A 25,407-nucleotide genomic window follows, 5' to 3' on the forward strand; every position below is an offset into this window, starting at 1 on the left:
ATCTTTCTTACTTTCTGTATGCACACTTCTTGCTTAAGATTTATGAACTCTGTACTAAATCTATCAAAACTATCTTTTTTTTCCTTCTCCAGATTAATGGGTACGGTTTCCCATGTTATCAATACAGGTAGTGGGAAGAATAAGGGAGGGTAAGAATAAGATGCAAATAAGGTGTTGCATTTCATATTGAGAAGAATATAGTGGTACTGGAATTTAACTATGAATACTTGTTGCTATATGTAAAAAGGTGCAAAGCTGCATTAGTTGAGGGAGCTAGCCTTGCAGTGATTGTACTGATTTTTATTTAACAAGTGTGCTATAAGGACATAGTTTAACTAATGCCAGTGAATAACACAGTAAAATTCCATTGTTAATAATTTTATACAATGCTTTTTATCCTTACATTTCCCAAACTCTTGCTCTGACTTTAATGTACCATGCCCAGCTTTTGTGATGGCTGCCTACAATAAGCAGAATTGCTGCTATTTTATGTTTACAGGGAACTAGCACTTTTGAATGCTCGAAGTATGCCTATCTTAGGTAGACAGAGAGAGGTGGACTTTGAAAGAATTCATTATCCACATGTTTATGATTCCCGAGCTGAAGCTATGAAAACATCAGCATTCATTGGAGGTGCAAAGGTACGTGTTTGATGCATGGCCCTTCTACAGCAATACAACTATCCCCATGAGCAAAGTGCAGCAAGTTTCCCTTTGTTCTCTGGGAGATTCCCCTACTAATGGGGATCCTATGCATCAAGCTGTGCTTCTTTACGTAGTATTTTCAATACTCACATATTTTGTTTTTATTTTGACCCTAAAAGAAATAAATACATTCATATTTATAGTACAGAATGTTTTTATTTCTAGAGTCACTTAAGTCATTAAAATACTGTTTTTCTCCTTCTAGTTTTTGTAAACCATTGAATTGACTTTATGAAATTTCTATTCTTGAAATGTAATAAAGTGGAGTTATCTTTTATTTTTCTTTTTTTAAAATCCTTTTGAAACCATTTTCTGAGAAGTAAAACTGATTATTTTCTATTTAGGAGGTTCTATGCTATCTATAAAATGAATCAAAGAGAATTGCTTTTATTTGGGATTTCTTTTTTTGAAGGAAAGTAATGAAACATTGTTTGAAGTGGCCTATAAGTAATTAAATTTCCTGTTTTCATATTTTCAATTAATTTTCTTGTACTACTGTTTTAGGTGTTCTTACCAGAATCAGTTCAGAGAGAAAACAACAAAATGTATGAAGAGGTGAAGATCCCCCATAGTGAACCAATGCCTATTGGCATTGAAGAGAAAATTGTTTACATTAAAGACTTAGACGAGGTGAGTAAAGCAGTTGAGAGATATTAAATTAATTTTTACTTTGCTATTGAAAAATTTTAGGAGAAAATATTACCACTTAATAGTGTGGCTTTGTAATGTGCAAAATTTAATTCTGTCACTAATTTTGAGAATATTTGGTGGTGGATGTTGTTTAGTTTATTAATTTAAAAAAAAAATAATAAGAAAAATAGCAATAAACATGGTTTAGTATTCACAGTCTAGAACCAGCAGTATTCTATCACATGTACTTGCTTGCTTTTCATTGTATGTATCAAATCAGTTGAATAATGGAATGTAGGGACACCAAGAGCAAGCCATATGTGCATGTGAAGAAATCTTTGTTTCTTAGTTCTTCAGTGGAAAAGCTTGAAAAAATGCTTTTCCCTGTAGGAAAACAGGAAATGAGAATATATATCTACTGCAGTTACCCAGAGCACTTTATTGAGGTTTTAGTAAGGATTGTTTTACACTAATTTAACTCTTTGAAAACAGAGGACAGTTTAATTTTAAAATCGGAATCTATTATTTTGTGCTTGGGTGACAGTGCCTACTGTCATGTTGTAAAGTGATTGACAGCTTAACCAGATAGATAAGCTGAGCCACTGCAGTTGTAGAATGTGACATTTTATATGACCATCTTCAACATGACAGCTTTTTGCAATGAAATGTCTCTCCCTTAGCACAGGTCTAAATATTACCTGTAAAGTTTTGCTTGAAGTACCAATATTTCGAGACACAGTAACTTGCCAGAAAAACATAGAACTGATGGAAGAATAAACATCTAAAAGAAGTAGTTTACTGATGTGTAGATATATATACATATATAGTGTTATGGAATGCATAAATTATGCAGATTTTATAAATCTTTCACAACCTTTTAGGCTTTGTATCATCAAGAGGTATACTTTTCAGTTTTAAAGTGAAATTCTGAAATAGAAACAATCTTTATATCTGTGACTCCTACTTACTAGATATCTAACAAGTTGTCAGCAGCAAAGAATTTTGAATGTGTGATACTTACGTATTTAAACATAGGCATATTTCAGCAGAGTGATGCATCTTCTTAGATTTGACTTATGGCAAGTTTTTTTTTTAACGGCTAGTTCATATTCTTTTTTAGAGGGGGGAATTATGGAATCATGTAGCCTAGAAAAAAAATAGGATCATCAAGTCCAACACGGGCCTAACAATCACAGATTGTAGCACTCAGCACAGTGGTATTATAAAGGAGCCTACTTTTTGGTTTGAAAATTTCAAGTGGTAATTGCACGAAATTAAGGTTAAAAACCTGAACTGCATTTATTGAATCTATTTTCCCAGAGGATTGAAAAGAACTAAATCTAGCTTTGAAGTGTTTATTTATGCAAGAATTTAGTCTCATAGGAGCTTTACTTTTTAGTCCATATATTTTCATTTGCACAAGAGTGATTTTAAATACTATATGTGTATTTCTCTTCAATTATGGTTTTTGTCACAGGTGTTAAGGTGCAATCTTTGACTATGTAATATTTACACAGGTAAATGTTCTGTTTAAATTTAATCTTCAAAGTTTCTAAGTATAGATCTGAGATCATGATAAGGAGTTCATTTATATTTTGACTGGGCGCAAGCCCCAGTAGGAAGCTCTTACTTGTAGCTTGGCACAGTAATCAGAATACACTTTGAGCTCTGCTCCAGAATAAATAAATAACATATTTTCATTAAAATATTATATTTAGGTTCAGTAAAGCATTATCTGAATCCTTATGGCTAGATTGGCTATCATAGAGATACTAAGGTGAAGCTCAAGATTGAAACTGACAAAATCTAAATTCTTGCTGATGCTTAATCTCATAATGTACTGATTGCAAATGTGAGATGAGATGGCCAACTTTTCACGATTTATCATCTATAAAAGCACAATGTACCATCTGTCATAAACTGCTGACATTAGCAGCTGTTTTAATACCCCTACCTCTCTGTGCTTCGGTTTGTACTGCCTCTCCTCCTGCCACAGTCTAATTCCATGGGTGTCATCTCATTTTCTTTCTTTCCTATGCCTGTTGAGTGGAAGATGCTGTGCTGCTGCTCAGGAGCATCTCTTGTGTTGTCAGTGGAAGTGAGGTGCCTGCATCCCACAGGAGGAGTTGCACAGAGAAGGAAAGTGTACTTGCTTTACTCCAAGGCAGCAAATCCCATCTCCAACTCAACTTGTAGATTATTATTATTATTATTGGCATTTACTGGTATTTGGAGAGCTGTGCTTGTACTGTGGTGAAAACACAAGTGGCTTGTAACTAGCTAGTTGGTCACATCTGTTTGGTCTGAAGAATTACTGTACTGTTACTTACAAAAGGGGCACATTAGCTAGGTTGTTTCAGTAACAAGAATGTGAAAAAACAGAGCAAGTGCAAGCTTAAATGTATGAGATTTTGGCTGCTTGACATGCAGCTTGACTACTACTGAAATATAGTTTTGTACTTACTATAAAGGTGGTTTTGCACCAGACTTTTTGCCAAATAAATGTACTTCTGAAGTCATAAACTCAGGTCAGGAAAAGTTCTTCTTCAAGACTGTGAAAACAGATTTTACCTAACAAATTGCTTTTGGTGAAAAATGATTTCAGGTTTTTACCTAAAGTGGGTTTCAGGATTTATTTCTTTGTTTCATGCCATAGCCATTTCCTTCTACTAACACATAAGATTTTTTTCCCCTCTACATTATATGAAGGAATTATTACAAAATCAATATTCCCTTTTTCTCCTGTAATGTTTTCTTGCTTTTTGAATTGTACAAACAGACCCACTGAATCAAAGTGTAGATGCTTTGCATAAATTACATTTTTCACATCTTGAGTATTTGAACATTCATTCTACAGTTGATCTCAGTGTATATTTCATTTGCATATTATCCAAATAGCAATTGACTGTTGGACTGATTAGTTTAAAAAATATTTCTAATATTATTGAAATTTTGTCATTTATCCAATGAAAGCATACTAGGAAATTGCTCTAAAGAAAGCCTTCAAGTTCCACAAATGTTATTCCTGACTTAAAGATTTTTATTTTTTTATTTTTACAATGTTTAAAAGAGCTGTTAATAACACAATAAAACTACTTGATAGAGCAAATTCTCAGCTACAAAACAGTATTTTTCAACAGTCACTACTGTTAGCTATGCTTGTAGAAATCTGCACCAGTGAAGGTGACTGAAACACACCACCCATCACCTCACTGTGCTCAAATCCACTCTCTGGTCTCCATAAATGTTCATCAAGCATCGATGAATGTCAATAAGTGCAGCTTTTTTTCGCGTGAAGGAATTCAGTTTCACACCTTTGCTTCATATGCACTTCCATATCAGATGCCATTTTTTCAGACTGCCCCTCTGCTGCCATCTGTCACATAGCAACAACATGTAATAGAATATTGGCAAGCCTCTACTGCCATACCACCAATTCCATCTCTGATGTCATGGGCCAACATAATAAAATAGGAGGTATTACTTTTGAAATTGGGGTGTCTTCACTTTCATGAGTGAGTGTTAAATGTGCAACGACAATCATGAGTGAGTCTTCTAAAGGGTTAAATGTGCGATAGCAAATTAGTAGTTTGTGATCTGTATTGCATAAAATTAACTTTTGCATAGGAAAATCCTGTTTCTTATTAGAAATAAATAATTACTTCATCATCAAGGAGATCTGTTGCCATGGCACACATGCTGTACAATGGAATTCTGGTCTCAGTACTTGCTCGTAATCCAAAGTTGGAGAAACTATCACTAAAATGAAACATTACAGAAGAAGTAGATATATAATCAGTGAATAAATTTGTAATTAAGACATATTTAATGGATGGATGATTTTGTCTGATTTCAGCATACAGTGGTTCTTTCAATATATATGTCTCCTGAAATTAAAGAGGTTTTTTTTTTTTTTCTAGAACGTTGTTCTGTAATTAGCAAATTATGTTTTTTTTTTAATTGAAATTGTAGTAAGGATTGTGACATACTCTTAACATTTGAGAGCTGTGATTTTGGGCTTGTCATAAAGATACCTTTAACACTGTCGTTGAGAGAACCTGTCAACACAGAATGAGAAACTGAAACTATTCTGAAGCATCACTGCGTGTGACATGACTGGCATCTCGCTCATAATCCATGATGCTGCTTTCATTCTCAGTCCAAAATTATCCTAGGCACTTTGGAGAGAGAAAAAAAAAAAAAAAAAAGGCAGTAATACTTAAATTTTATATATTTATTGTATGTACATATGCAACACATATACAACACATGGTGTGTTTATGTTTCCTCTCTATAACTACCTGGAGGGAGATTGTGGTGAAATGTAGTCAGCCTCTTCTTCCATGTAACTAGCAATAGGACTAGAGGGAATGACCTCAAGTTGCACCAGGGGAGATTCAAGTTGGACGTTAGGAAATAATAATTCTCCAAGAGAGAGTGGTCAGACACTGGAATGGGCTGCCCAGGGAAGTGGTTGAGTCACCGTCCCTGGAGGTGTTCAAGAAACATTTAATGTTGTACTGAGGGACATTTAGTGGGAAATTAGGTGATAGGTAGGCAGTTGAACTGGATGATCTAGGAGGTCTTTTATCTAAGCTTGGTGATTCTATGATTCTATATGCATATTTCCTATTAATTATTAGTTGATTTTTGAAGATGTGTCGGTAGTTTACGAGCTGGTTTGGCCTGGTTCCATGACTAGCGGGGAGGAGGGATCCACAGATCTGCGCCTCTGGAAAAGGGAAACAGGGGACCCCAAAGTAATTAAAAACAGCAGCAACGATCTGAGGAGAAACAAACTAATTTACTGAATATTGTATCGGAATGCAAGATAACAAACTATAATACAATATAATTAGAATTGAAGCTAATAAATCAAATGTAATGAGAGAGAGAATATCCAAAAGGTGGATAGGCCTCACCACAACACTGAGGTGAGATGTGCAGTCTGGTTGAGCAGCAGGGAGGAGAGCCTGACGAAGAGGAGTACATCAGGTGACCTTGCCAGGAGTTATATCTCCTCTCTGACTGCAAAGTCCCCTGGGGTACGTAGTTCTTCTTCTCTTCTGGACAGGTGCCTGGAACTGGAGCATTAACACTTTAAACTCCCACTGCACTTCATGATGTTATGATGTGGAATACTGATAATCAAAAATCATAAAATCATGACAAGATGCTTCTTAACAAAGCCATCACAACTGTCTCTTCCCTCCTTCCCCTCTGTCTCCTTCAGCTACCCAGAGTTTTACTTTAAAAAAAAAAAAATTTAGTGGAAAGAAATGATTTGCCTACCTACTCATCTCCCTTTTTTGTATATTAAAAAAAAAAAAAAACAAACCAGATCTGTGCGCCATATGTAGATGCATGTGGGATGCACAAGAGAGGGGAACATGGTGAATTACTGGGGATGGACATAAACAGAAGTGTCATCTTGTCAGATATTATGAAGAACAGAAAGCATCTTTCACTGAGTAGCAGACCATACATACTAAAACAATCTGTGTCAATACACCATTATGGAAGTAATACGAAAGTTCATCTCTTGGTACAGGAAGGAATGTGTCTTGTTGCTCGTGATTTTCAGAGCTAGGAATTATGTAAGTGATCAGATGTAAATAAACCTGTATTTGCTAAAATTATGTACTCTTTAGTGTGTTCATATGGTGTGACTTTTATTTTTGGTATAATTATGTTGATTGAATCACTATATTGTTTTCATTTAAAAGCAGACTATTGTTTTTAGAAATTAGAAGATATTCAATGGAGAAGTATAATGAACTCAAGCTTTTATTTTTGTGGCATGAGAATGGGGAATTAATAGAAAGATACTTTAAATTTTAGGGTACTGGTATTACTGGAGAAATTCACAGGTATCCATTTGCATCTACATTTTCAGTTGGTACAGTGTCTCCTTAATTAAAAAAAAAATAATTTGCGATTAACCTTTTTCTTACTCCAAAACAATGTTCCCTGTTTACCTGTCATAGATCTCTCTTTTCCTAGGCTTGACAGCAGGTATGTTTGCTTTGGTTTGATTCTGCTAGAATCAGACTGCTTATAGGTGTCCTTGGTAATATAGGCTTCTTCGGATCATCTACACAGATTTTTAAGATGAATTCCCACAAAGGTGAAACAATACCTTTTGTTTGGTTGGGTTTTTTGGCCTGTAGGATTCTCTTTGCTTTTCAGGTATGACCTATTTTGTAGTGACTTAAAATTGTCTCTGCTTACATTATGATCTGATTATCTGTGCTTTGAGTTGCATTGTCATGTGAGGATTAATTGAAGATTTTTCCTAGTCTTCTATTCTTTTTAAGATCACGAAAGTTTTCATTATTTTTCTCTAAAAATCCATTTCTAAATGCTGCTAGGGAAGTATTTTATATAATACATTATGGCAATATGTATTTTCATTGTCAGCTTATCTGTTTATGTACTCACGTAAGAGTTTTGGTTATTGTGTTACATGAACAAGCTCCACTTAAGGTACTGGAGATGCTAAGGATGGCAAGGATGCTATGAAAATCTAATAACTGTGCGCTCTTTGTGTCTGTGAACGTGTTTTTATTTTCAGTAGTTTGATATTAATGAAAATATTTTTTTAAAAAAACAAAACACTGATAAACACATCTATGGCAAGACTATAATCCTTTAGAACTTGAAGTGTTTTCAAATGTTCTTTCATTAGTGATGTTGTAATTGAAAGTTCAACAAATTCTCATTTTATGGATACTCTGCTTGCTCTAAGTACTAGTAATGTGCAACTTTCTTTATTGAAAGCAGTTGTGTAAAATCCAGGTTATCATTTCTCAGGCAGTATAATTTTAACAACAAGAATAATTCATTGGCTATATGGGGCAAAGCCTAATAATGAGCATTATTTATATTAGTGAATATAGAGAATTTCATTTCTCTCAGTTTTTTAAACTCATCTGTGTATGAATTATGCAAAATGTGCTGAAAAATCTTGTTTTTATTATGCAACTCTCTCAGGATTGTTGCATATTCTTGTAGTTATTTGGGTTTTGGGTTGCTTCTGTCTCCTTCATGCAAATAACAAGTGTAGATAAAAAATATAATCTTAGTATTAACGTGAGGTAAAATTGACTTGAAGAAACCATTAAGCCTGTTTCATTTTCTACACAGCTGCTGTGTGTGTGTATGTTGTGTAGTGCTGCCTCTGAAATTGTTGAAAATGTGATGGGAACACTTACAAAGACAAACTAGTAAAGGGCTACAGCTGCTGAGAAACACCTGCTGAGCCACTGTGGGAATTAGGTACATCTGTCTGTAGCTAAAAGTAATCAAACAAAGTGCCTACTTACACCTGTCAGCCTGTCAGTACTTTAATTTGTGTAAAAATTCAACCAATGAAAGTCATTTAGAATACTTTAAAAAAAAAAAAAAGTGCAGAAAGGTTCAGCGGAAGTATGTTAAGATCCTCATTGGACTGCTGTTGTACATTCTTTATTTTAGTAAAAACAAAGTCATAGTTGCACTGTACTGTGTCTTACTACAGGATGCATCTAGTATCAAAGAGGTAAGGCTACTATTTGGCTTATTTTAAGATCCCCTGGAGAGGCTCGATTGTGTGTTTCCTGATTCATTACAGCATATTTGATTTGCTGAGGATGATAGCATACAATTTCTTTTTTAAAATCAAATGTCATTAAACATATTTTCTAAATATTTTTATAGCAGTTCTCAAATCCATGGCAACTTTACCTCAGAAGTTCAGCTTCCCTCATCTACCTGTTGTTTTCCTACAGTAGGTCAAACAGAATAACTTCTGAGAGTGCCGCTGGTTTCTTTGGGAGAATGATATAGCTGTATTCTGATAGAAAAAAAAAAATACTGATTGTGCTCAGTCTTCTCTAGCACAATGTAGGAAAAAATCATTTAACTTTTATAGTGTAAAACGGGTACTCCCTTCTTGGTTAGCAGTAGTTTGAAATTAGCTGAAATGGAGAACAAAGTTGAGCTGCAGAAAAATTATGACATCAGTATTTATTCCTCCAGGAATATTCTTCTCCCATTTTTACTGAATGGTTTAAAGTAATTACTAGTTTTAACTGTAATTATCCTTTAGTGTAGTCTTTTAGTTTCCCTTTTTTGTTAGATGTTTTTAGGAAGAAATAATTTAGCTTGCTACTAACGTGTAACATAAGTAATAATATAAAATATAAGTAAATAATTTGGAAATATTATCCTGAAATATGAAATGTTAGCACTGACATCTTGAGGTGCATAAAATAGGATTGAATTAAGTAGGTTTTATTTTTTTTAAAGGGGAAAAAAACCCTGAAAAATATCTGTATTTTAGACATCTATAAAAATATGAAAAGCTGTCACTCTGCTCTCCTAAAGTCTGTATTTTTAAATTTGCTTTCAATAGAAGACAAAATTTAGTTTACCAATTGTAATATTGGGCAGATTGTCAATTCAGTGATTTGTGTTTTAAATTTTATATGGTAAAACCAATTGCCAATAAAAATTCCTGAGGCATTTCAAATGGGCATGTTCTACCTCAGTGTAACAGCATGTAGCACAGAGAAATCCAATTTTCTGGTTGGTAGTGGGTTTATTTTCCCCTCTTGTATTTAATCACTGTAGTATTTGAAATCCAGTTGTACCTACCTGCTGACATTGCAGTTATCGTGTTTACTGACTTCACTAAATTAGAATAATAAGTGAAAAAAATAAATTAAGAAAACAACTTACTGAAGGTTTGTTTTTCATTCTTGAGAGAGGTCATTTTTGCCATGTTAACTAAAGATAAACACTTTTTTGATATAAAGCACAGGAAGTGATCTGCAAATGTTTTAATGGAAGTGACTCAAAGTGGTTTTAGTCATTTTGATGATTAAGACTGGACAGGTAAATGAAGTGCTTTTTCTGTGTACTGTTAGGATACAGCCATTTCTCAATGAAAATTCAAGTACAAGTGTAGAAGAGGAATGCAGTAACCTACTTTACTTTGATAGCATACCTAAAGGCACAGTTTAGTTCTTAGGAGTAATCAGTCATCAGTGTGAAGAATAGCGTTTGAAATTCTGTTTAAAATTACACTCAAGACCAAATTTAATTTTTATTTGTATGAAATGTAATTTCAAAGTGAGAACTTTCAAAGATGAGGGAAGAGCATATACTAATTCTGACTGTCTTATAAATATTATAGCATAACTCTTACTTTCATTTGCCTGATTTCAATATTTGTCTTTAGTCAATACAAGGTTCAGTGCTGACCTGAAGAGATGAAATCTCTTATCTCTGATAAGAATAGTCCTGGACAGTTAAACATGAGACTACTTCCCTGCTATGCTTATTCCTTAGGTGGACATGTTTTTGCTTACTTGTTATCAAATGTATCTTTAAGCCAAGCAGGAAGACTTAAGCCTTTCTCAAGTTTTGTATCAGTAATTTGCCTACATCAAAAAAGACTATTTTGCATACTGATAGCTACTATAGCAGGAAAATAAATTTAACAAAAAGTCTAGAACAGTTATCTTGAAAGGATACATGCTGTAGGATATATGTGTGATAGTTTTGTTAAATCTGTAGTGCTGCTTGCAGTGCAAGAAATGTTTTATTTCATCAGCTTTTCAGTTTTTACAACTTTGTGTTTTTCAGCGTCCTAATTTTCCATGATCCTAAATTCAGAGACTTGCTGAATGGAAATACTCAGATGCTGCCCTTTAGAACATTTTGTGTCTTAATTTTGACCTGACCATAGTATCCAGGGAGTATGGCCTTCTCAAATTAGATCCCTTTCATCTGATTTGTCTCTGCTTATGGTCACCGTTTTCCAGGTTTGGCCAAAAGCGAACTACAGTTTTCTACCAGTACTATCCATCTCTACTAGATTTTCCAGGCTAAGCTAGTTGCAGTAGCCATGCCTGTTTTTGAGATGTGTTTTTGTCCCCATCAACATTTATTTATGCTACTGGTTTTAGCCAACTTACTGCTTAGAAATCACAGAATGGTTTGGGTTGGAAGGGATCTTTAAAATCATCTAGTTCCAACCACCCTGCTACAGGCAGGGACACCTCCCTCTAGATCAGGTTGCTCAAAGCCCCATCCAGCCTGACCTTGAATGCTTTCACGGAGGGGGCATCCACAACCTCTCTGGGCAAAATATTCCAGTGTCTCACCACCCTCACAGTAAAGAACTTCTTCCTGATATGTAGTCTAGATCTATTTTCTTCCTGTTTAAAACAATTTACCCTTGACCAGACACAGAATCACTAACGTTGGAAAAGACCTATAAGATCATCCAGTCCAGGACAGGACTGTATGTTTAATTTCTCCCAAATGAAGAGGAAGAAGATTTCTTACATTGCCCCCCCTAGAGATTAACAGAAGTTGAACCTGTATATTCCTACAAGCAGCAGTTTTAAGAAAACACATTGACGTACTTTATTTAAGGATATTAAGGAAACAAAATTAAGGAATTAATTATGGGATTGTGAAAAAATCTTTTCTGAAGATACTTACTCCTGAGCTTAGACAGTTATACTTCTGCTTCAGTTAAAAAGCTGCTGCTTTAAATAATACAGGTTTTGTGCAATGTAGTGTTCTGGTAATTTAGCATAATCACTGGTTGTGCTTTGAGTTTTCCTCTGTGTATCATTTATTATAAACACTGCTAAGTATTTATAAATAGCTTTTAAAACCAATTAGGTGGAATAGGAGGGGGAAAAAATACAACCCTGTTCAAAGATCTGCAAAGAAATCTCAAAATGTAGTAAGGGAAGTTACAAACCTAAAATGACTAAAGAGGTCATAAAAATATTCGACTGAACCATGATGGCACTAATGTAAGCAGCAGGTCTCCAGGAAGTCCATTAGCACTTTATAATGATCTACTTCATGAAGATGAAAGGAATTTTGAAGATGATACACCAAGTAAACATTGTGTATACAAAACCTGATGCAAAGCAAATAAGCTTGTGCGTTCTTATAAGCAAAATAAACTGTAAAAGAATACTGATAGAAAAGACTATTGTAATGCTGAAATTCATCTACTTATAGAACTAACTTAATGAAAAGTGGAAGAAGTGCTGGTGTTGCATATGTACTTTTTTCTTCACCAAAAACACTTTATAGTGTAGAATAGTTATTTTAATAAATTTCAGACATGCTCAGATATCCCAATCCTACAAATACAACCACGAAACTTGATTTGAATGGAACTTATTTTTTCAGTGTTGTGCAAGTTTTCAACTTGATTGCTTTGTGAAAACAAAGGTACGCTAAACTGAGAAGAATGTTAATTAAAAAGAAAATGTAGTTGCATAGCTTCCTCATCAACTTTTAAATATTAATGAAGAACATTTATTGACATTAACTCCTCTGAAGTAAAGCTGTAATTGGACAGCCATCAACTTCATAATTCGTCTCCATTTAAGAGCAGAACTTTGTCATGTATTTTTAAAATGGGGTATTAAATTTGGAATTTGCATCTCAGCCTCTCACAAATCTACTACTAAGGAGTTGCAGCAAAATGATAAACTTGATTTATTTTTGTTGTACAATTAAATAAAATAGTTAATTTGAATTTCCAATAAAGATCTCACTGCTAAGTTTGCATTACTTGAGGTAACAAGAAATTGAATCTTGTTCAGGTAATTTGCTACTTTCTATGAAATTGTATCTGAAAGAATACTACTTAACGTAGCAGATGTCTGTGCGTTACCTGAAGAGGCTGTAATAACGGAAGGAGATCTCCATAAGGTGGCTTCAGGACTGTGATTACAGTCATTTTGTAAGCTGTGTGCAAGATTTAGTACTTGGGCCGGAGGAATCCCAGACATATTTGCAGACTGGAAGGAGCAGTGTTTAGGAGTAGCCCTGCAGAAGAGGACCTAGGGGTCCTGGTGGATGAAAAACTTAACGTAACTGCTCTGGGCAGCCTGGTCTGGTGTTAAATGTGAAGGTTGTTGGCCCTGCCTGAGGTGGGGGGGTTGGAGCTTCATGATCCATGGTCCATGAGCCATTCTGTGATTCTGTGATGATGAAAAGTAACTGAAAAGATGCAAGTTTATTAGCAAATTAATATCTTGAGGATCCTTTTTTTTTTCCGTTGCAAAAATAATACGTTCTTGAAATGCAGGATTATACCTGTCTACAGCAGTTCTTTCTTGGCAATTTTTTTTTTTTTTTGTCAGACAAGGAAAGCAAATACTATCTTTTTTATAATGGAATTTGCCTTTTGTGAGCTTTAAACATGCAACGGACTGTCAGAACTATAATCACTTATTAACTAACGTTTTAATTTTTTTTTAAACATCCCAAGTTTATTTGGGATTGCGCAAACAAGTTTTTATGTTCTTTCTGGAGATCTAAACAGTTAAAAAATGTAAGATGTGTATTTCCTCAGAATCAAAGAGAAGGCTGTCACTGAATTTTCTGTGTCTCTATGTAATTTCACTTAATTTAACAAAATTAATCATAAATAATTTTAAGCACCATCTGTTTCTTCAACAGGTTCCTGTGTATTGCAGAGTATTCTTTCATTCGAGTGATCATAGTTTACCACCTTAGATTTAAAGATATATATTCTACTGCTCTGACTTTTGCTGTTTTACTGATGCATAATTATTTTACTGTATATTGGTTTTGGTCCCAGAGTTTTATGAAGAACAAGCGAAATACTGAAATAGCACATAGTTAAAGAGTTTGATTAACTTTAAGAGATGCTTTGTTTTCTTTACAGATACAAAATTTGATGAATAGAGGTGGTAACATCAGAATAAAAAATATGGAATAATACTAAATATATCTAGGCAGTTATCCCAAGTTTTGTTACCATGCATTTTTTCTTATGATGATTTCTACACGCTTACATGAAAAATTGAAAATGCGTGTGTTGTTTGTTTTTAACAGATTGGCCAACTTGCTTTTAAAGGCATGAAAAGACTGAACCGAATCCAATCTATAGTTTTTGAGACTGCCTACAACACAAATGAGAACATGCTAATCTGTGCACCCACTGGAGCTGGGAAGACTAACATTGCCATGCTGACAATTCTTCATGAAATTCGCCAGCATGTTCAGCATGGTGTTATCAAAAAGGATGAGTTCAAGGTAAGAATTTAATGAACCAAGTAACAGCTTTATAACTTGTAAGGTAAAACTCATTATATTTTTACATGGAATATGAAATCGGGAATTTTCAAGTATATTTTTCTTTTCCAACTGGAAGATAAGGCTAATTTTAATTTACTTCATTACTGATAAAGCACTTCTTGTTTCTGTTCTAAAAATCTTATTATGCGAGTGAAAAGCTATGAAAATCCATTTAGCTTTGATGCAGAACCAATTCTGAAAGTGATGAGGCTGTATAAACAAAATCCATTGTCCTTTAAACAGCTGCACACTCCTCCAGCAAAGATAACTACTTTTCATATATCGCTATTAAGATTTTTGACTGTAAGTGCCCAGCATCATATTTCTCAATAAGTTGTGATTTGTAATAGTTGCCATGAAACAAACAACACTCTGGGGTTTGCTCATTTATCAAGCTAGTGTCCTTTTGGTGCAGATTGTCTATGTTGCTCCTATGAAGGCTTTGGCAGCTGAAATGACAAATTACTTCAGCAAGCGTCTTGAACCACTGGGCATTACTGTGAAAGAGCTGACTGGTGATATGCAGCTGTCAAAAGGTGAAATTCTGCGAACACAGGTATGCTTAATATTTCAAAATATCATTCTTTGTATTTCTGTACTAGTCATAGGTACTCCAGTCTTTTTTTTTTTAATATTGTTGTAAAGTAATTAGTGAGACTGCTGAAATGTTACTACCGAGTCAAATTATGTTGATTATGTTCTAAAATGTGACAGCTGAGAACGATTCAGAACAATTAAAACACTGCTGCAGTTGAAATATCTTAAGCACTATGCTCATCAAATTTTTGGGGTTCTCCCATTTAATTGTACGGCTATGCATTTCTGTATAAATTTTGAACAACACTATACTTGATTTCCAGCTTGTGATCCTTAGTGGTGCTTACCTACCTTACAAAGATCTATGAAGTATATGAATGCGGAATGGAGAAGTGCTATTTTCTATAGCTCTCCTAGTTTGCAATATAATTCCTAAAATTTCACCTCATTACTAAAACTATATTTAGATCAGAAAAGAAGAAAACAAAAAATAGTAATTTCAGGCAGTGTTAAGAAATGTAGATGGAAAATACTTTATGAAGTTGGAATTTTTTAGCAGTGGAAATTTTAGTGCAATTATTAATATATGCTAAGTATTAATTTAGAACACAGTTACTATGTAATTTAAGTGTAAAAAGGGACTGCTTCATCAAGCTTTCCAATTTTAATCCAAAATACCACTCATAATACAAATTTTAAGTTTCTTTTGGGGAAGGAGTTAAATTGAATTTACGTTTAAAAATCTTGAAGAAATGGAAAGGGGAGGAATTAAAAATGATTTTTTTTGCTCCCACAAACAGATCTCATTGCTTTGAAACTTATATTTTGAAATTTACATCTTCAAATACTGTTCAAAGAGTTCTACAGTTCCACATGTAGAAATAGGATAGATATGCTGTTCTGAAGTACGATGTATTTATAGTTCCTAAACTTTTTTTGAGAGTTGAAATGGAAGTTAAATGGTCTTCAGAAAAAGAAGAAACATGAAAAATGTTGTTTTTTGTGACCAAGAATCTAGTTCTTAGATTTTCAAAGGAAATATAGTTAAAGCATTTGTTAATTTTATTTTTAGCTTTTGTACCAATGATAGCTGCTTCTTTGTTTTTCCAAACATTGAAAAGGTTAAAAAGAAAACTTTATGAAGATCAAAACTTCAAGCATTATGAAATACTTATTTTCTTGTTTTTGTTTATTTTCTATAATTATTTTCTATATATATCTAGATATGTTTAATGAGAATTGTAGGAGATTCAGAGGAGAGAGAACATCAGGCCCAGAGTTACTGATGTAGTTGCTATTCCTTTTCTTCAGGAACCCAGCAGCAGGCTTTGTTTTATCCTAGCTTACTTAAAAAAAAAAAAAAAAAAAAAAAAAACACCACTAAAAATACATAGCCTTATTATGTTAATTGAGGAAGGGGCACTGACTTGTGCTGGACCTTGTTTATTGCTTTTTGCATATATTGTTTTCTGTGAAAACTAATCAACTCTCTTTCATTAACTTTTGCACTCAATCCACCTCTTCCCAGTGGGTCTCTTTTGTTGCTTTTTAGCCTGCATTTAATTGATTCTTGCTTCAAAACATTTTAAAAATTATTTTACTTGCCAGCCACTCTAATGTATAAATTTCTAAAAATTGCTGTTGCTTTTTAATGGTTTCAGAGTTGGTTTGCCAATCATTACCCTGCTTTTACTGTAATAGATCTTGTGCTTGTGTTTAACGGTAAAGCATTTTTTCCTTAAGAATTAATCCATAGCATGTGGATGTGTGCACATAATTTAAATTAACAGGGATAATATAGATATATTATACAGGATAAAAGAGCAGAGTAGAATCATCTAATGAGGTAGATGCAGGCATTTCATGTTGGATTGTTGTTTTAAAAGACTGCAAATACTTTTTCTAGGAGACTGCCTGCTATAATTCTTCCATGACTGTTGTTTTCTGCCTCTTCTGAGCAGTTACATTTTCAGTGTCTTTGTTTTCATAGTCAGGTGAATCAGATCAGTCACTGTGAAAGAAAGAAGAATGATGTGCTTGTCAGGTGTTAGTTAGAAGTAGTGCTTCAGTGACAGTCCTGATAATTTTCTCCTTTCTTTTCATTCTTCATGCTTCATCCTTCATACTTTGCGTATTTAAACTTGTGTATTTTGTTAGTCATTAGTCACATCTGTTATGCTTATTCTGATAAGAAAAAAGTGTTTTATCTGACAAACCATTAACTGTCTCACTTCCCAGGACTTTATCCTTAATGAAGTCTGTCTTTATTATTGTATCTGCAAATAGTGTAAAAAAAAAAAAAAAAAAAAAAAATATGGTATTGTGCTGAGATTGTGAGATGATTCTTGCTTCTGTGTTTTTCCATATTATGCTAATCACTAATGGTTCTATCATTCCAAAACATACTTCAGAATCCAAGCTTTTCAGAAAAGTTATTATTTTTAAATTTCCTTAGAAATGAAAATGCCTTTAAAGAAATGAAGGTAATTGTTAATGTGTCAGGCAGTCTATTAGCCTGCTGTGCAGTGAACTGCTAATTGTGTACCTGTAAAATGAGGGAAATCTGAAATATCCTATTTTAATGATTTCATGCTAATTAAGTTTAATTATTTATTGTGTTGTTTTAATGTTTCAAGCAAAATAGATCCATAGTTCATTTACAGATACTTTTCACATAAATGTTTCACTGAACCTGGGCACAGAAAATAAACTTATTAAAAAAAATATATATCCCTAGCTATTGTACTGGCTCTCCTAGAGAGTTTATTTAAAGAGTCTGTCTTAACTTACCTTGTGGTTAAATAAAGATGTGTTAAATTTAACTAGTTAAAAGAGAATCTAGGAAAGTGCATTCCCCTGCAGTTGGTATTTTTTTTCTGTCAACTATTTCTCTATTCTAAGTATGTTTGTATATGGGCTTACTATTATCTAGGAATATCTGATGCTTAGGTATCGGTTTCATTACTACTGATAATAAGTGTACTTGACCTGTGGTCTGTTGTTTGGTAAGCTGTTTTTGGTATGTTAGTGTTTAAATGGAAAATACTATACAGTAATAAATTACGTCTTTTGCTGGGTAGCATTTGAGATAACAGAAAGTTATGCTGTTTTTTTTCTGGGGTTGAATTATTTTGTTTGGGCTTTTTGATGGCAGCGGATGATTTGGATGATTGACCTTCTGGACTGTCAACTGTGCACATATAGAGCTACTGTCTTTGCTTTATACAATCAGGAAATCTTATAACAACTTCAAAATCAGCTTTTGGGCTGTCAGATCAGCTACCTGTCACTTGGTGTTTACAACAAGCACAGAAGTGATACTTGTCTTCTGAAACTTTAGAGAATACAACTAGGATTGGAGTAGTGTGGATTTGTAATGTAATCACCAACTCTGAATGTGCTGCCCTTCACTGGCCCAGTGTAGTCAGCAGATGATTAGTATGATGTCTTAACTTGTACAAACCAGTAGCAACAATTAGGGGTTTGTATTCTGGCCCAAACAATTTATAACTTTTTAACATAGCGGGCATCCGAAAACACGTAGAAGAGAATTTATTTTTATACATACATGGAACAAAAATAAGATCCTTGACACAATGCAGTGGAAATTTATCAAAAAATTATTCTACCTGTAGAAACCTTAACGATTAAAAAAATCAGCCAGTTAAAGGCTTTATTTTATTTTCCTTCTTTTTAAGGAAAGCTATTTCACTATTTTAATGCATATTCAGTTTCTATGAATACTCCTCACCTTTACACTAGTAAATCAGCAAGATGTGATGGACAAAAAAGCTGGACATGAGCCAGCAGCATGCATTTGCAGCCCAGAAGGCCAAAAGTATCCTGGACTGTGTCAAAAGAGTGGCCAGCAGGGAGAGCGAGGTAATTGTCCCACTCTGTTCTGTCCTTTTAAGGCCTCACCTGAAGTACTGTGCCCAAATCTGGGACTCCCAGTACAGGAAGGATGCAGAGCTGTTGGGGCAGGTCCAGAGGAGTACCATGATGGTGATCAGATGGCTGAAGCACCTCTCCTATGAAGAAAGGTTGAGGTAGTTGGCTTGTTTAGCTTGAAGAAGGCTCTGGAGGGACCTCACTGTGACCTTCTAATACTCAAAGGGAGCTTACAAACAGGATGGGGACTGAGTTTTTACATGGTCTGACAATGAGAGGACAAGGGGGAATGGCTTTAAACTAAAAGAGGGGATATCTACATTAAATGTTAGGAAGAATTTTTTTACTCTGAGGACAGTGAGGCACTGTCACAGGCTGCCCAGAGTCAGCCTGTTGTGAGCCTTGCTCGCTACAGATATATCTTGATGTTAAGACCAAATTATCTGTGCTTTCTGTGTTGCTAGAATTATGTGGTAGTTTATAAACAAATGTGGCTTGCCTTTAAAAGCGGGCTAATTTACCCATCCTGTAAACCTCTCTGTATCTCTGGCCCTTGCTTTTGATATTCTTGGAGTAAAAGGGATTCAGAGAGCAGGAGAATCAGGAGAAGGAAATTTATTATCTTTGAAATAAAAAATCATCCATCATAGCTTTAGAATTTCAGTTTGCCAAGTACTGAACACGAAGAGCATGAAAATGTAAAAATTTCCAAGATAGAATCACCAAGGTTGGAAAAACCTCAAAGATTATCTAGTCCAACTGTCACCAATATTTCCCACTAAACCACATCCCTCAGTAAAACATCTAAATGTTTAACATCTCCAGGGATGGTGACTCTACCACCTCCCTGAGTAGCCCATTCCAGTTCCTAACATCGAATCTGAATCCCTGGCACAACTTAAAGCCATTCCCTCCAGTCTCATTGCTAGTTACATGGGAGAAGAGGCTGACTCACGCCACACAGCAACCTCCTTTTGGGTAGTGTATAGAGTGATAAAGTGACCCGAGCCTCCTCTTCTCCAGACTGATTAATCCCAGCGCCCTCAGCCACTCCTCAGAAGCCTTGTGCTCCAAACTCCTCACCAGCTTTGTTGCCCTTCTCTGAATGTGCTCCAGGGCCTCGTTGTGTTTCTTGCAGGGAGGGACCCAAAACTGAACACAGTACTTGAGAGGCAGCCTCACCAGCGTTGAGTACAGAGGGACAATCAGTTCCCTGCTCCTGTTGGCAACACTATTTCAGATGCAAGCCAGGATGCCATTGGTCTTTTTGGCCACCTGGGCACACTGCTGGCTTATGTTCAGCTGAATGTCCACCAACACCCCCAGATCTGTTTCTTCCACACAATTTTCCAGCCACTGCCCCAAGCCTGCAGCGTTGCCTGCGTTTGTTGTAGCCAAATTTCCCAGCAGCCCATAAAGAAAACCATGCTGGAGGAGACATTCACACTGGAGCATGTAGATGAGTCCTGAAGTAAGCTGTGGTCCGTGAAGACCTGACATTCGTACAAGATGCTCGCAGGAATTGTGGTCCATGAAAAGGACCCACATTTGGAACAGTTTATGTAGAACTTAGTCATGTGGAAGGAAACCCAAACTATAATAGGAGAAAAGTGTGAGCAAGGAATTACCAAGCGTGCTGGGTACAGACCACAGTTCCTGTTCCTTATCACCCTTCAGTGTTCAAAGTGTGATGATGTATAGAAGAGCTGAATGCTGAACCTTGGAAGAAGGAGGAAGAGTGTTTTAGGGTGGGTTGTTGGTTTTCTTTTTTGGTCTGTGTTTCTAACCATCTTATTCTATTTTTAACCAGCAATAAATCAAATTAATTTTCCGCAATTCAAATCTCTTTTGCCCATAATTTTGCCAGTAATTGGTAAGTGACCTCCCTGCCTTTATCTCAGTCTGCAAGCTTTTCCATCTTACGTTCTCTATTTGCCATGTTGAGGGACGAGCGTGAGAGACTGGCCAGGTGAGTATCTGGCAGCCAGCAGAGGTCAATTTAGCAATACCTTTGTCATACTTTTATCTGCTTTTTAAATTAAGTGCATTTGTAGAAATTTTAATTCTGATAATTTAAATCAAGACAAATGTTTTATTAGCCTACTGCAGATCTCATACAGCTGTTTCTAAAAAATTTCAGCTAGCTATTATACTAAAAATAAGAGTAGTTTAGAACAAAAGGTCGATTGTTATTGAAGGGCATGAGTAATTCAACAGTACTGATAAGTGTTTTTGAAAACAGCAGTGTTGCAAATGAAAAGAGAATTTGTGTAAGCTGCATTTGCATTGGCAAATACATTTGTCTGATTACTGAACAGAATGCTTTTCTTGAGGAGAGGAAATAGCCTGAAGGATTGAATGTATTTTGACATCTCAAAGATTAGCTGATTAATTGTACTTGTGATGGCAAGGCAGAAGTGAGAAGTGAAGCAGAGACCACAAAAGCATCAGAGCTGAATAGGGCATGCAGTTCTCAGAACAGCAAATGGCATCAGGACCTTTCAGTAATATGGATGATCACTGTGATAGATTCTGTCAGCTGATAGACTGTGATATGAAGTCACGAAGGCTTTATTCCCCATTGGAATTTGATACTAATAAAATGGAATAATGCTTTTTTCTTAAGTTCTTATCTGTAATATAAAACTAATCAAGTCTGAAACTATTTGAAGCAAAGGAGGGCTATAAACTTGGTTTCTGTTTCGTCTACAGCTTGCTTTTTCTGATATTCTTTTTCTCATTTCCTGCACCTTAATAAGATATAGAGATGATTCTAGGTAAAAGCAAATAATAAACTGGATTTCTGCTGCTTTTTTTTTTCCCACCTACGGAAATATAAATACACTAAAAATGAACAAAATTTATTATATTCTGTTGTGTCCGTATATGTACGATTTCCCTCTCATGCATATAGAAAGACCACTGCTAGAAACTGAATATTCATGTATATTAATTAATCCTGTGCTTATACTAAATATATGACCTCAGGATTCTCTACACTAGTTACGTATTTACTTTATTTATTTATTTAAAAAATTTCCCATTTCATGTCCTTTTATGCTTAACCAGAAATTAGGACATCTTCGCATTAGGAAAAGAGGATAAATAATGAGAAAGTATTTGAAATTAAAGGACTTTTTTTTTTTTTTTTGCACTTAAGAATTGGCAAAAAATTAGTGATGACAGAATTATCACTAAATCATGTTAGACGTGAAGGATTTCTTTTTGACTACTTGACCTATTTAATTCTGAAACCATATAAATAGATTGAATTGTGATAAATGTGATAAATCCAAGTAAGTAATACTTCAATTGTCCATTTTTTCCAGTAAAAAGGATTTTTGTGTAAAAGAGAAATCTTGTAAAACAGGCTTTATTGCTTTAAAGATTAGTTTCCTTGCTACTAGTACTCTTAGTCCATTTCATAGGTTTTTGTAGGAATTAAGTGCTGTGGAGGTGATCTTTCAGGGAGCGGTAAATAAGAAAATCAAATGTAGGCAAGTACTTCTTTTGAGCTTTTCAGATGTTATCCCATTCATATTAATACAGTGTTTTGTGAAATCTACATGAGGTACTTTTGCTTATATATTGCCTAGCATATTCAGTCTCATGTGCCTTCTTTTTACTTTGTCACTAATATCTTTCCATGTATATTATGTTTTGTCTGTCCTAAGGCATGTTAGGTTACTCTGATGTTAGCCTTCTGTAAGGGGCCATAGTTTCTAATTGAATGCCCTTTTTCTTTCTTTTCTTTCTTTTTTTTTTTTCTTGAAGTTATAGAAAACACTTGTATTACCAGTGTGTTTTCTTCTTGGAATACAGTGGCTCTTTCCTGTTGAAATGTTGGATGCTTTAGATATTGTAAATTCTGCAAATCTTTCTTTGACGTGGAATGATGTGGCCATCAGAAGTGATCCAGAGATTATAAAGCTCACAGATTCAGAGAAACTCTTCTCTTTTTAAGTTGTTTATTTCAAAAGAGTTGAATCTAGTTAATATTCCCCCTTCCTGTATGACTAGAATGAAAAGTAGTGCCTAATTCAATGCGCACCCATGGCTTCAGGAGCAGAATATCTTCTTTTGATCAGCATTTGGACTGGGAGATAAAACTTTTCAGAGGACATCAAAATCTAATACAAAAAAAAGAAAGAGGAAGCGACTAGTCTCTTCTTTTCTCAAAAGTTTTAGAGTTTTTCTCAGTAGTACAACTGTGCTAAAAGCAGATTTCCTTTTTTCTGAATTGTTAAATTATGCTCTTTTCAAAATGAGTCTACCTTCATGAAATGAAGAAAATCACTTGAGTGATGATGAGTAAAATGAGTAAAATATGCCAAAAGATTTAGAAGAGAAAAATAAATGTATATTGCTGACTCATGTTTAGCAAGAACAAATGATGAATTCCATACTTGATATGGTGCAATCCAGGATGTACATATAGATGAAGGAAAAAGTGGCTGGAGTACAGCCCAGTAGAAAGAAATCTGGAGCTTTTGGTTGATGGAAAGCTCAATACATGTCAAAAATGCACCCTGCCAGCCAAGAGAACCAGCTGTATCTGGGGGTTCATTAAGCACAGTATAGCTAATTGGTTAAAGTAAATAATTGTCCCACTGGTACTCAGCATTGGTGCAGCCAAGAAATATATAAAATTAGAATATGTGCAAGGGAGGGCAAGAAAGATGGTGAAAGGGCTAAAGAGCATGACTTGAGAGGAACAGCCAAAGATACTTGGTTTGTTCAGCTTAGAGAAGAGGGGATTTGCTGCTTTTTACAACTTCCTTGTGAGGGAGAGTGGAGAGTAAAATATATACTGGTCTGCCTCCTAACCATTCTTAGGTCATAAGGGAACAGCTTAAAGGGGCCTGAAGGGGAGTTCAGTTTGGAAATTAGGAAAAAGCTCTTTACTGTGAGAATATGTTAAAGCACTGCAACAAGCTTCCCAGGGAACTGATTGTGGCCCCAAGCCTGTTGATGTTCAAGAAGCATTTGGACAAAGCTTCTAGGTAGGTGGTTTAACTCTTATGTTGACTTGCATGGAGTAGGAGTAAAATTAGACCATCATGGGTCCCTTCTAACTCAATATGTCCTGTGTTTCTATGACTCAGGATACACTGAAATCTTTATTCAATATGATTTCTATTTTCCAAAGTCATCTCCATCCTCCTACTGTCTTCTCCTTATTGCTGATTTTCTTCATTACAGAACACTTCACAGTGCTGTGCTTTAACCCTGTCAGGCATCTCAGCACCACACAGCTGCTTGCTCAGACTCCCCAAGTGCAGTGGGGGAGAGAATCAGAAAGGTACAAGATTAAGAACTCATAGGTTGAGATAAAGATAGTTTGTAGGTAAAGCAAAAGCTGTGCACAATCCAAGCAAAACGAGGAATTCAGTTGTTACTTCCCATCAGCAGGCAGATGTGCAGCCAGCTCCATGAAAGCAGGGCTCACCATGAGTCACTGTTTCTTGGGAAGAGGCAACACATCAGATATCCCATTCTTTCTCCTTTCCGCCAGCTTTTATTGCTGAGCATGACATCATATGATATAGAATATCCTTTTTTTTTTTTGTCAATCTCAGTCCACTGTTCTGGCTGTGTCCCCTTTCAGCTCCCTATACAACTCCAGATCCTTGTAGGGCAGCACAAGGAGCTGAAATGCCCTTGGCTTTGTGCAGGAATTGCTCTATAATTGTAATGTCTTACCTCTGCTGTTTTCATCAAAAATCCAAAACACAGCCTCATACGTGCATCTATGAAAAAAACTAATATTAACCCAGCCAGAACTATATCAGCATGCTACCTTCAGGATAAATTGTATGTTAAGATCACTATCCAAAATATCTTTGGGGTATTAAGGCTTGATGGAGTTCCATAGACTGTTGCATATCTTCTGTCTTTTTTAACTTTTTCTGTAAATGTTAAATATATTTTTATTAGTATCTAGTTTCAAAAGCAATATTTAAAATAGGAAGAGATGTGTCTTTGTATACATGCCAATACCTACTGTATTATGTTTAAAGATTTGAAATACTATTTCTCAGGGTTCTGATCTTGTCTGTTCCTTTACCAGCAATCAGTCATGTTCCCAGTTCTTAGCAGGCTGATGATCAGTAACATCCAGCTCTTTAGCTGAGTAGAGTTCAATCTCAGATGTTGGAGTAAGAAAGTTGAGATCCAAAAAGTTTTTGAAGGGTGAGCAAGGGAAAGGGTGGGAAAAAAAGAGGAAAAAAGCAAGTGTTTTTTTTTTTTTTAAAGAACATAATAGGTCCAGAACAGGTAATAGGAAATGAAGAAAAAAACTGAATTAGGTGAAACCTGCCTTTGCTTTGTAAATCAGTAGGATCCAAAGGTGGAGAAAAGAACTAAATCAAGCATTCCTCCTCCCCAGCTGTGCAGACTTCCATAGTATCACCCCAGGAACACTTAAGTTTTCAATTTCATTGTATTAGTTGACCCTTGAAAGATAAGGAGATTTTTCTGAGTGTCACTTTTGTGGCACTTTCCTACAAATTTCTCC

The 25,407-nt window shown here is 35.1% G+C and overlaps 1 protein-coding gene across 3 annotated transcripts in view; it reads left to right on the forward strand.

Annotated features, from left to right (window-relative positions):
- The window catches only part of ASCC3 (activating signal cointegrator 1 complex subunit 3), a 252,676-nt gene that overhangs the window by 47,228 nt on the left and 180,041 nt on the right, over positions 1-25,407 (forward strand). For all 3 annotated transcript variants that reach the window (XM_090135956.1, XM_031611074.2, XM_090135957.1), the window contains exons 7-10: positions 500-641; positions 1,209-1,334; positions 14,220-14,420; positions 14,878-15,018. In XM_090135956.1, the coding sequence (XP_089992082.1) occupies positions 500-641; positions 1,209-1,334; positions 14,220-14,420; positions 14,878-15,018 (610 nt within the window). The remainder of the gene's footprint in view (positions 1-499; positions 642-1,208; positions 1,335-14,219; positions 14,421-14,877; positions 15,019-25,407) is intronic.

Source organism: Phasianus colchicus, chromosome 2 (genome assembly GCF_987193195.1).
Source record: "Phasianus colchicus chromosome 2, bPhaCol1.hap1.1, whole genome shotgun sequence".
Taxonomy (NCBI): Eukaryota; Metazoa; Chordata; class Aves; order Galliformes; family Phasianidae; genus Phasianus; species Phasianus colchicus.